We start from the raw sequence: 12,943 nt of genomic DNA, 5'->3' as shown, positions 1-12,943 counted from the left end.
GGCATCCCAAACATGCTCAATGGGTGACATGTCTGTTGAGTATGCAGGCCATGGAAGAACTGGGACATTTTCAGCTTACAGGAATTGTGTACAGATCCTTGTGACATGGGGCCATGCATTATCATGCTGAAACATGAGGTGATGGCGGAGGATGAATTGCACAACAATGAGCCTCATGATCTCGTCACGGCATCTCTGTACATTCAAAATGCCATTGATAAAATGCAATTGTGTTCGTTGTCCATAGCTTATGCCTGCCCATACCATAACCCCACTGCCACCATGGGGCACTCTGTTCACAAAGTTGACACCAGCAAACAGGTCACCCGTCTGCCCGGTCCAGATGAAACCAGGATTCCTCTGTCAAGAGCACACTTCTCCAGCATGCCAGTGGCCATCGAAGGTGAGCATTTGATCATGCATGCTAACCTTCACACACACACACACACACAATACCCAGCCCCAACAGACACCAGTGAGTCAACCACACCATCCCCTCCCTACTAATACCTAATTTATCATGAACAATCAACTATGCCTCCATAATAGAGAAAAACGACAGTAGAAGTTGTAGCGTAGCCTACACTCACCAACTATGACAAAAAGACCATGTTATTGCCTAGTTACAGTATATTTATGAAGTCATGGAAAGGTTTAGTAGATTTTAGGTGACTTACACTAGTTCCTGGGGCTGAGCTTGATGTTGATGCCTCTACAGATTGTTGGGATCAGACTCTAAATAGAACAGTCACGTCATTTGCCTCTGGCTCTGCAGTAGTTAGTTAGCTACCATAACCTAATGAAGTGTAACAGAGACACTAAAAGATGAGAAGCAGGTGAGACATTTAATAAAACAGAAACCGTGGAACGAGACAACATAACAGTATTGTCTATGCATAAACACAGGAAAAATACTGACTGGTGAAGGAATCTAAGGGAGTGCCAGATATAGGGGAGGTAATGGAGACCAGGTGTGCCTTATGATGACGTGCAGGTGCGCGTAATGATTGATGCCAGGTGTGCGTAATGATGCATCCCAGGACCGGTGGTTAGTATACCGGTGACGTTGAACGCCGGAGGAGAGGAGCGGGAGTAGACACGACACAAAGCTAATGTTAGATTGCAAAGTAACAAGTCACACGTTGCCAGATAGCAGCTGGCTATTTACAATGTTCGACGATATGGCAACCTCATCAGTTGAGACTTCAGTTCCGTTTCAAAATCCTCTGGCTACAAACAGACATTTCAATTTTTCTGTTCAATTGGATACACCTCCACGGGGCAGTTCTTCACGTCTTGAAATCACTATGAATTCTGGATATTGGGGTCTGCTTACAATCAGAAAATGTAGCTGGCCCGTTTCTACAGGTGAGATGCAGAAACGCTCATATTTGCGTGTCGTGAGGAAATTATCAATTTTTATGATGCTTATAATATGTTAATAATATAAATGGCCATATAGAGTGAAATAGAGCAGCAGTGAAATTTCCCTTTAAGAATTTGCTTTTATCTGTCAATGTATTTAATGTCAGTGCAGGAGGATGAAAGGAGACAGGGAGAAGCAGCCCATTACTGACATGGCCCCTACTTCTACACATCAGACATGCCTACTCTAGGTCTGTCCCTTCTCATCTTCCACATCACCATCAAAGCATGCACCATTCAGCAGAAGATAGTAATGACAACTATCATACATGAAGGCATCATATACAAGCATGTACCCAGCTGCATACTCATAAAGAAGCATATTTGACAGAGGAGAAGTGCTCTTATAATCCAAATAGCTTGACACTCGCAGATTGCATGCGTCATGCCACACTCACCAACAAAAGTGCTGGAGAATGAGTATCATTCAGCATCCGCAGCAGTGAGATGGCTGATGTCTTCTTCAAACTAGTCTGCAGCCGAGCAAGGTTTATTTTGAGCTGATTGGCATTTCCATTTTGATGAGTGTGGCAACACTGTAAAACATTTTCTGTAAAATTTACTGTAATTTACTAGCAGCATTTGGCCAGTAAATTACTGCAACTTATTTTACTGTACAGCTACTGTAATCCATTTTGCGGTAATCCTTTTTACGGTACAAGAAATATTACTGTAATCTAATTTACAGTATAATACTGGAATTGCCCATGCAGCACTATATTATCCAGTGTTCTTTGTAAGTTTTCATTTTTACATTTTGGTCATTTAGCGGGCATTAGCAAGTTACAGTTAGTGCATTCAACCAAGGTTGATTAAAAAAAACATCACTGTCATAGCAAGTAAAACGTTTCTGTAACCGTGTAACAGTCTGTAACCGGATTAGTGTCCCGCTCCTTGAAAGCGGCAGCTCTAAACTTTAGCTAATTTCGGATGTTGCCTGTAATCCATGGCTTCTGGTTGGGATATGTACGTAGGGTCACTGTGGGGACGATGATGTCGATGCACTTATTGATGAAGCCGATGACTGAGGTGGTATACTCCTCAATGCCATTGGATGAATTCCGGAACATATTCCAGTCTGTGCTAGCAAAACAGTCCTGTAGTGTAGTATCTGCGTCATCTGACCACTTGTTAAGATAATTAACGTGTCAGGTTAGGTGAAGTAGTGTGGCAGGTTTGGAGATTGTGGTTCAGGTTAGGAAACGAGTTAGGGTTAGCTACAGTTGTCAACAACTCATGTTTTAATTTGGTATTTTTTTATTTAACCTTTATTTAACTAGGCAAGTCAGTTAAGAACATATTATATATTTTTTTAACCTTTACTCCATCTCTTCCTTCAAAGACTCAATCATGGACACTCTTACTTACAGTTGTGGCTGCTTTGCGTGATGTATTGTTGTCTCTACCTTTTTGCCCTTTGTGCTGTTGTCTGTGCCCGACAATGTTTGTACCCTGTTTTGTGCTGCTACCATGTTGTGCTGCTGCCTTGTTGTGTTACTACCATGCTCTTGTCATGTTGTGTTGCTACCATGCTCTTGTCATGTTGTGTTGCTACCATGCTGTGTTGTTGTCTTACGTCTCTCTTTATGTAGTGTTGTGTTTTCTCTCGTCGTGATGTGTTTTGTCCTATATTTTTATTTTTCATCCCAGCCCCCATCCCCATAGGAGGCCTTTTGCCTTTTGGTAGGCCGCCATTGTAAATAAGAATTTGTTCTTAACTGACTTGCCTAATTAAATAAAAATTAAATAAATACATTTAACTAGGCATGCCAGACAATGACAACTAGGCAACTAGACAAAGACCGCCTACCCAGGCCAAACCCTGACGATGCTGGGCCAATTGTGCGCCGCCCTATGGGACTCCCAATCACAGCCGGTTGTGATACAGCCTGGAATTGAACCAGGGTCTGTAGTGACGCCTCTCGCACTGAGATACAGTACCTTAGACTGCTGCGCCACTCGGGAGCTGATGTAAAAGAAACAGGCACGGACCAATTGCGAGCATTAATGGGTGTAACATGATATCAAGAAACGCTGATATCAGAATAAGCCCCATTCCAAATTGCAGTATGGTGCTGTATTCTGAATTACAGTAAATTACTGGCAGCAATTGGCCAGAAAGCTACTGTTGAGTTTTAGGACAAAGTTTGTAGAATTCCTACAATACAGTACATTACCGTATTCTGTTGGGGTACAGCGATCTCATTCACAGTTACAACAAATATAGCCTCTTACAAGACACGCCTTAAAATATGTTAATGAGCCAGAGACACGTTCCCCGCCCACAACATTTTCGCACAAGGCACAATAATTAGTACGGTAAAACACAATATTTTTGTGGTAAAATTACAGAAAGGACTTAGTGTGCTTTAAAACAAATGTACATTATTTTACTGTATACGTGGGCGGCAGGTAGCCTAACGTAAACTCACCCTATTCCGTACAAATGTGCGCAACCGTGACATTCAAACTAGGCTGCAAAGAAAACTAATGGGACTGTAGCGACTGTGTTGACTTCAAAATCTGGGGTGTGAACTACGTTTCTATTCAAGCGTTGATCGACATGGTAATGGCTCTATAGTATTGGAGAAAAGTTTAAAAAACTGACCCTCCGTTACATCGTGATGTGTCATGCCGTAACGTACAGCACGCATAAAGCAACTATTTCTGTCTTACAATCACTCTCCACCAGGTATAGCACTTCTCTCATCGTTTAAAAACAAGAAATGGACAGTGACGGGGTAAGGGGGGATACCTAGTCATTTTTTGCGTCATCACTCCAAGCGATCATGAATCTCAAAGCCGCTGTTTACTTCTGAAGATCACTTTAGCACCTCCCTAAAAACCCGATTCAAATTTGACACAAACCTTCAAATTGTAATGTAATGACATTATATAAACTCTTTATAGTGTTTTATTTACATTTTAGAGGCGATAAGGTGATAAGTTGGAGAGATCGAGTGAAAAAAAGCTGTTTTTCCACATGACATCTCTCCTTCTCACTATCACGCATTAGTTTCGCTTCCCCACCCGCCATTTTTAAAAAGACCCGACGGAGCTCATTGCCGCCTTGAATTATGCAGAAACGGGCAGCATAGAGGTCATGTCATTGATTCTGTTGCAAAGGGGAGAAATTGTGCCTTACAATGTTATTGACATTAGAGTTGATCTGGAAGTATTACGTTTTTTGGGGCGCTAAAATAAGGTCAGTGAGTTTACGTTAGTGGTTAGAGCGTTGGACTAGTAATCAAAGGTTGCAAGATTGAATCCCCGAGCTAACAAGGTAAAAATCTGTCCTTCTGGCCCTGAACAAGGCAGTTAACCCATTGTTCCAAGTCCGTCATTATAAATAAGAATTTGTTCTTAACTGACTTGCCTAGTTAAATAAAGGTAAAATAAAAAAATTAAAAGAGCAGACGCAACTTACAGTTATTGCATTCATCTTGAGATAGCTAGGTGGGGCAACCACATCACAGGCATCACAGACACCTTTCCTCAATAAAATAGTTATCAGCAAAGTCAGAGCTGGGGGGGGGGGGGGGGGGGGGCGATGCTGTTTTAGTCATACTGAATATTTTTTTTTACAGTTAGCCTGTGAGCCAAAGCTATGGTTTTGTTTAAAAACAATCATCACAGGGTCTCTTAACTTTTCTTTGACAACAACGCAACCTTTCGGTTGCATATCGACATACACTTGAAGATTCAAGGGGCGGTATCTCCATGACGTTTCACGTCCAACCTCACGTTGGACTACTAAAACCAAGCAGCGGAGACGTAGCAGGAACCAAAGTGAAGCTATTCTCAATAATCGTGATTTAACAAGGTATGTCAAGTGTAAATTAACACTTATTTGCGGTGTTTCTATGATCATGAAGTAGAAGTTACTTAGCGTTTTACGTGCAGCTTGCTTGCAGAGTGGCTCTGGTTCGCTGGAATAAGTCAGACAGCTACACAGAAACCGATACAATGTGGCAAGTTCTGCATTCTTTTGCTATGAAGGCTTTATACCTTTCATCGATTGATCATCTAGCGATTTACAGAGGCTGCACCATGCATGCTTTCAAGTGGTTGCTTTTTGAAAATGTTACTGTTCATACGGTAGCTAGCACAGCTGTGTTTTGGGCCTATCTTGGCCGGGTATCCTGCCCTGTGGAATGACTTTGACCAACTTGCCATTCTATTTTTGAATGCATCTGTGGACTTAAACCCATTTCTGTGTTTGCAAACAGCCGCACGAGGGCGATGCGCGCAAGTTGGTGGGGGAGTCCTTGTAGAACGCCAGTAAAAAAAGCATATATTTACATGTTGCTCATGAGTGCATTTCTCATTACTATTGGGTTATAATTGAATATTAAGGCTCGTATGAAATGGCCTGTGTAAAATAGTTTTTGTCTTCATTGCAAATCAACTGCATTATACTTAAACCAGTAAAATGGCTCTTTGCCTAGCTTATATCAATGAGCGTTAACATTCTAGTTAACTGCTGCATCCAAAATAAAGATCACAACCAAAGAACTGTTCAAACAATAATTAAAACATCATTGTAAGCGTATAGGAACCCCCCCAAAGTTATTTAGATTAGAAAATTATAACGCAAGGGGTATGTTGAATGGTCGCAGATGGCGATGGCTTTCTTACCGCGCTTCGGTGCTTGACGTCAGTGTCGTTTACTGGAAAAGGGTCTATGCAACAGTTTTAGCATGCTAGTAGTTGCTAGCTAAGAAAGATAGTTTTCCAAATGCAATGTTGTCTGGTCTACGCAAAACTGTAGCAGCAAGATTTGTGAAAGAATGTCCCTTACAATATAACTCTTTCCCTTGTGGACTTGCCAAAGGTAACCGAACTATGGCCCTCGCCCAAGTGTCATCCAACAAGTGCAGTGGCGGCTACCAGAAGGTGTTCGAGCATGACAGGTGAGTTAGCCTCGTGAAACTAGAATAATCTCCAGAGAGCTCATATTCTGTTTTAGCTAGCAGATTGTAACAGGCTAATGTGATGCCCCATTAGCCATTACAGTATAGGTACTGTTTGGCATAGCAGAGAATTTTCGACCAACCTTAACTTGGCGATACTATCTTCGTTCTCAATTCAGCCAAACATGTATCTTCACAAATGTCTGTTCAGTTGCAGGTGGTTCGTTTGAATTGAGAAAATGCTATTTTTAAATATATACAGTTTTTGCTCAATGAAATAATCCAGCAATGTGTACACCACCATACCATCTTGTCTATTTCAAATCTTCTCTCATTGATTGAGAACTATGTCCACCCCAAAGTGCTGCATTTCATGCCACACCTCATGCCACACCTGTCTCGATCAATAAGGGGGTATTTGAAATGGACAAGATTTTGGCGTACACATTGTTGGATTACTTCATGGAGCAAAACAATTATTTTAATAGTAGAGCATTTTCTAAATTCAAACAAACCACCTGCAACTCAACACTGACATTTTTTGAAGATATATATTTGGCCGAATCGAGAACAAAGATGGTATTGAAAAATGATCTGTGCTACCCCAAACAGTACCTAACCTGTAACGGCTAAGTCAGTCTGTTAGCTAATTTCTGTTTCACTGTTATACATCAATGCAACACACTGCTGTTTTTTTTCCATTGGAATACACAAATTATAGTTTTACAAGTGCCCATATGGCTTGGGTGGAAACATGCAGTATGGCAGAAACTTGATGTAATGCATTTTCTTTTCTCAGCACTGAGCTGAAGTGTAAAATGAAGGTCGCTGTCTACCTGCCTCCTAAAGCCGAGAATGAGAAGTGCCCCGTGTTCTACTGGCTCTCTGGTGAGTTCTCACGGTCCATGGTCTCTCATATGTTACATAAAGACAGTGGTCACCATCCCTGCCCAGAATGGGTAGGTTTTTGTTCTATCCCAACACCAACACACCTGATTCAACTACTCGTCAAGATCTTGCCTGTATACTTGCACTGATCTAGAATAAAAAATTTAGATTTTACCTGTGTGTTGCAAATGTTGCCCTTCATGTCTCACTGTGTGCTTCTAGGGTTGACATGCACAGAGCAGAACTTCATCACCAAGGCTGGCAGTCAGCAGGCAGCTTCTGAGCATGGAATCATCATCGTCGCCCCAGACACCAGCCCACGTACGCATGCACACACTTTACGGATTGCATAATTCACCCCTTACTAAACCAATGCTCACGCCCACCTTTTAATAGTAATTATAGCTCCCACCTGACCTTCCTACTCTTTGTGGTGTTCAGGTGGTTGTAACATCGAGGGTGAAGATGAGAGTTGGGACTTTGGCACAGGGGCTGGTTTCTATGTCAATGCCACCCAGGAGCCCTGGAAGACCAACTACTGCATGTACACCTATGTCACTGAGGAGGTGTGTCGGTCACATGATAATAGTAGTCGTGCTGACGGTAGCATTTACTATTACTATTGTGAATCCATTGATACTGCTATGCGCTGCTAATCACCACCTCCCAACTCTTTTTTTATTTTCTCAGCTCCCTCGTTTGATCAACGCTAACTTCCCCGCTGACCCAGAGAAGATGTCCATCTCCGGCCACTCCATGGGGGGACACGGAGCCCTCATCTGCGCCCTGAAGAACCCTGGAAAATACAAGGCATTGCAATATGGAAGTCTTTTCATGATGATCTCAACATCTTTTGAACATATGAATGAATCCCTTTCTCTCTGCAGGCTGTTTCTGCATTTGCCCCCATCTGTAACCCCATCCAGTGTGCCTGGGGGCAGAAGGCCTTCTCTGGGTACCTAGGAGAAGACAAGAAGACCTGGGAGGTACAATATTGGGTTATAGGGGGACTGGCCAAATCAATGGGATCACAAACTACAGGTCTGACCTTGAGGAGTGGAATTCCAAAACAATAACATGAGTTTTTAATCATTCTTCCTCCTCTCCTTTTCCTCCTTTCCAGGCGTATGATGCCACGGTGCTGGCAGCGTCATACTCGGGCCCACAGCTGGACATCCTGATCGACCAGGGCCGTGATGACCAGTTCCTGTCGGCCAGCCAGCTGCTTCCTGACAACCTGATTGCCGCCTGCTCAGAAAAGAAGATTCCTGTTGTGTTCAGGCTGCAGCCGGTGAGTGCTGCCACCCAACGGCCAACTATAACAACTGTTTGATCTTGAAATGCCTACAGTGGTTGATCAACTAAAAGTTTTGCGAGTACTCTACTAGTACAGTACCCTACGTCACTACTTCATTTCTCCAGACCAGCGCAAGGGGGAGTTAGATTATGCTTTTGGGTCCTAAGGTGCTACTGTGTCTCTAAAAATACACTTTTTTGTTACTATTCATCAGTATTACTTACTAAAACTGTTGTTACGCTAAGGTTTTATTCTAAGAGAAACTTGGACTACAATTAGGGTGTGGAAATGTTATTTTGCTCTTACTGTAGCCTACTCCCGACCGGTCATATTGTACACGCCCGAGTGACGCAGCGGTCTAAGACACTGCATTGCAATGCAATGCGTTGCTACAGATGTTGGTTCAATACCCGTGCTGGCTGCGACCGGGAGACCCGTGAGGTGATGGTAGGCTTTTGATTTCTCTCCCTCTAAAAACAGAAGTTAATAATTCTAAAAAACAAACTGGCTTTATTTACAAATTAGTAACAATGTCACACCCCATGTTCAAGAATGGCCTTTTTCCGTTATTTGAAAAATAAATAATCTCCAAAATATTGTTAATTTTGAAACAAAGCTATTATTATTCTTTGAAAATTATATAAAAAGCCCCTCGGATATTCTCACAGATATATTATTAACCCTGTGTAAATTCTGCAAACAACATTTCTAGCAGGACAATATATATTGGCTCCCGGGTGGCGCACAATGGTATTGCCTTGCAATTCTCCAGCTGAATGCACTGAGATTGCGGTAGGCGCACAAGGTTCAAGGCACGAGGGCAGGAGGCACGGGACGGGCCGCAGAGCAGCGCACAAGACGGACCTAGCCCATTGGGGAGTGGGGTGGACCCCTGCCCAACTGGGTAGCACAGAGCAACACTTTAAGGGGCATTGCACTAATAATGGTGCTGACTAGGGTAACGTTCCTGCTGTTATTAGTGTCTGTCTGCACAGTCAAACTAAAACAATGTAACTAATAATGGTGCGAAAAATGCCCTTGGATATGAATTCGAAGGGCAGAAGTTATTAAATATTAGAGCATTAGACCTCTCACTGAAGGCGTCAGTCAAAAGTTATACTTAAATCTGAACTGGATTTAATGAAAAATTACATGAAAAGCACACACTTGTAAATCAAACTCTAAAAGCAATTGGAAAGGTAGATACAAATTATTTGTGACATTGTGGTTACAATAAAGAATGTAACAGGATGCTGTGTTTTTATTTACAGTAGTGATGGACAGCTGGAGGCATTTTGAAAACAGGTTTTCAAACACTTGTTTATCACAAGTGTACTGTCCATGACTGATGCAACCCGAAAAAGCATTAGACAGTACTTGAGGTCACAGAGAAAGTCTGGACATGTCCTGCTCTCCCTTATGTAAGGAATTAGGCACTTTACCATGTTTACTACAGTATGTACTGTATGCTGTTTACTTGTCAGACTGCACAGAAGCCTAATAAACAAATGCAGGCGGCTTCTATCTTTTAAATGATTTATTATCAAAATGTTTTAAAGTGCGTGTGGGTGACCTCATGCAACCTCAATGTCGGATAAAGCATATACTGTACTGCATTTCTTCATCAGCATCTTTATGCTTTCGTTAATAAAATAATGAGAAAAATACTTTCAAAATGCAGATGTTTAGTTTATGGATCATAACGAATTACTATGGGAATAAATATCACTGAATGACAGCCTACTTTGTTCCAATATTTCGAATGAAGGTAAACAAATTGTTGCTTACTGGAAAATACTCTTTCAAACACACACGGTCACGTTGTACAGCGCTATTAGGACAAGACTTGCCTAAAAGGAGAATTCTCCCCCATCGTCAAATGTATTTCTTAGTTAGGTTGGCTGTATCACAACCGGCCGTGATTGGTTGCAATTTCCGTTAAATCCACCAGAAAAGACAGAACAAGTATTGTGGTTAAACTCAAATATACTAATTGATTAAAAAAACATTATCCATTGGAACCTTTAACATGTGGAAGGGGGGGAAATTATTATTATTATTAACCCTGTTTTTCACAAGCGTAGCAGGCTGTGAATTCTGCAAACGTTTCCAGGATGGGTTATAAGTAGGACAGTATATATTGGTCATGGCTCCTGAATGGCACAGTGGTCTAAGGCACTGCATCTTACTGCAAGAGGCATCACTACAGTCCCTGGTTCGAATCCGGTCTACTTCCGGCGCCGACAGAGATGGCCGCTTCGCGTTCCTAGGAAACTATGCAGTATTTTGTTTTTTTACGTGTCATTTCTTACATTGGTACCCCAGGTAATCTTAGGTTTCATTACATACAGTGGGGAGGAACTACTGAATATAAGAGCAACGTCAACTCACTATCATTACGACCAGGAATATGACTCCCGAAGCGGATCCTGTGTTTTGCCTTCCACCCAGTACAATGGATCTGATCCCAGCCGGCGACCCTAAACAACGACGCCGTAAAAGGGGCAAACAAAGCGGTTTTCTGGTCAGGCTTCGGAGACAGGCACATCGCGCTCCACTCCCTAGCATACTACTCGCCAATGTCCAGTCTCTTGACAACAAGGTTGATGAAATCCGAGCAAGGGTAGCATTCCAGAGAGACATCAGAGACTGTAACGTTCTTTGCTTCACGGAAACATGGCTCACTCGTGAGACGCTGTCGGTGCAGCCAGCTGGTTTCTTCACGCATCGCGCCGACAAAAACAAACATCTTTCTGGTAAGAAGAGGGGCGGGGGGGTATGCCTTATTATTAACGAGACGTGGTGTGTTCATAAGAACGTACAGGAACTCAGTCATTCTGTTCACCTGACTTAGAATTCCTCACAATCAAATGTCGACCGCATTATCTACCAAGGGAATTCTCTTACATTATAATCACGCCGTATATATTCCCCCCCAAGCAGACACAGATGGCCCTGAACAAACTTTATCTGACTATGTAAACTAGAAACCACACACCCTGAGGCTGCATTCATCGTAGCTGGGGATTTTAACAAGGCTAATCTGAAAACAAAACTCCCTAAATTCTATCAGCATATCGATTGTGCTACCAGGGCTGGTAAAACCGTAGATCATTGTTATTCAAACTTCCGCGACGCATATAAGGCCCTCCCCCGCCCTCCTTTCGGAAAAGCTGACCACGACTCCGTTTTGTTGCTTCCATCCTACAAACAGAAACTAAAACAAGAAGTTCCCGCGCTCAGGTCTGTTCAACGCTGGTCCGACCAATCTGATTCCATGCTTCAAGACTGCTTCGATCACGTGGATTGGGATATGTTCCGCAGTCTAAGACACTGCGTTGCTACAGATGCTAGCTAGTTCGATACCCGTGCCGGTCGCGATCGGGAGACCCATGAGGTGGCTTTTGGTTTTTCTCCCTCTAAAAACAAAAATAACAAACTCGCTTTATATATAAATTAGTGAGAATGTCTCACCCCATTGTCAAGAATGGCCTTTTTCCTCGTTCACTCCAGGTTAAATGAAAACGAAATAATCTCCAAAATATTGTATTTTTTATTTAGAATGATAAAATCCCCTTTTTAGATATTCACACAAGATTTTCCCTAATGAAAAATGCCCCGTAGATATTATTTTAGAATCCTCTTAGTACTGTAGCCTACTCCCGGCCGTCACGTTGTACGGAGCCATATTTTCCGTTCCATCCTAACGGAAACCCTGATGGTTTCGTTTTTCTTGGAATAGAAACACCATAATATTAATGAAGATAAATTTCACAGTCAATCACATATACTATGTTCTTACAAAAAAGGTTTTAAATTCTCTAATGCCAATATTGAAGACTATCAAATGCTTCTCAAACTAGTATTAATGGTAAAAATGGCTGACAATTAATGCGCCATATAATTCTGGCAACATTTAAAGGAGGAACCACTGTACTGTGTGTACTGGACTAGGGTTGGTGACTTTGCTGTGTGATTTCACTGCTGCCAGTTCTATGCCGTGTCAGACTAACGGTGCCATTTGTTTCCGTCAGGGCTACGACCACAGCTACTTCTTCATCTATTCTTTCATCACCGACCACATCAAGCACCACGCCAAGTTCCTCAACGCTTAAGACTGACTGCTGGACTAGAACCCTCTTCTGTGCCTTCTACCCCAACTGTGCACCGGGTATTGTCCACCTGTCCCATCCAGAGAGGCCAAGCTAAAATGAACCTGATATGAATACACTTGCTATGTTGAGTCAAACTCAGAACAGACAATAGTGGGGCCAGGATGTTTGGTGTTAAGAGGAGCTTGCTTGCAAATCATGTGGTCACTCCAACTGTATTTCTGAAATAAAGGTTCAGTTTTTACTTTTGATTCCATTTTATGACCTTAGGCTTATACACGTTGACATCTGAGATCAATACAAAATAC

The 12,943-nt window shown here is 42.3% G+C and overlaps 1 protein-coding gene across 1 annotated transcript; it reads left to right on the top strand.

Annotated features, from left to right (window-relative positions):
* The first annotated feature begins 5,152 nt into the window (after positions 1–5,152).
* LOC129816521 (S-formylglutathione hydrolase-like) lies at positions 5,153–12,879 on the top strand. Its single transcript, XM_055871090.1, has 9 exons — positions 5,153–5,248; positions 6,260–6,338; positions 7,138–7,226; positions 7,449–7,547; positions 7,668–7,792; positions 7,917–8,036; positions 8,114–8,212; positions 8,350–8,517; positions 12,558–12,879. The coding sequence occupies exons 2-9, from the start codon at positions 6,271–6,273 to the stop codon at positions 12,636–12,638; spliced, it is 849 nt and encodes a 282-aa protein (XP_055727065.1). The 5' UTR covers positions 5,153–5,248; positions 6,260–6,270; the 3' UTR covers positions 12,639–12,879.
* Positions 12,880–12,943: the final 64 nt, after the last annotated feature.

Source organism: Salvelinus fontinalis, chromosome 19 (genome assembly GCF_029448725.1).
Source record: "Salvelinus fontinalis isolate EN_2023a chromosome 19, ASM2944872v1, whole genome shotgun sequence".
Classification (NCBI taxonomy): domain Eukaryota; kingdom Metazoa; phylum Chordata; class Actinopteri; order Salmoniformes; family Salmonidae; genus Salvelinus; species Salvelinus fontinalis.
This window is presented reverse-complemented; position numbering and strand designations above follow the sequence as displayed.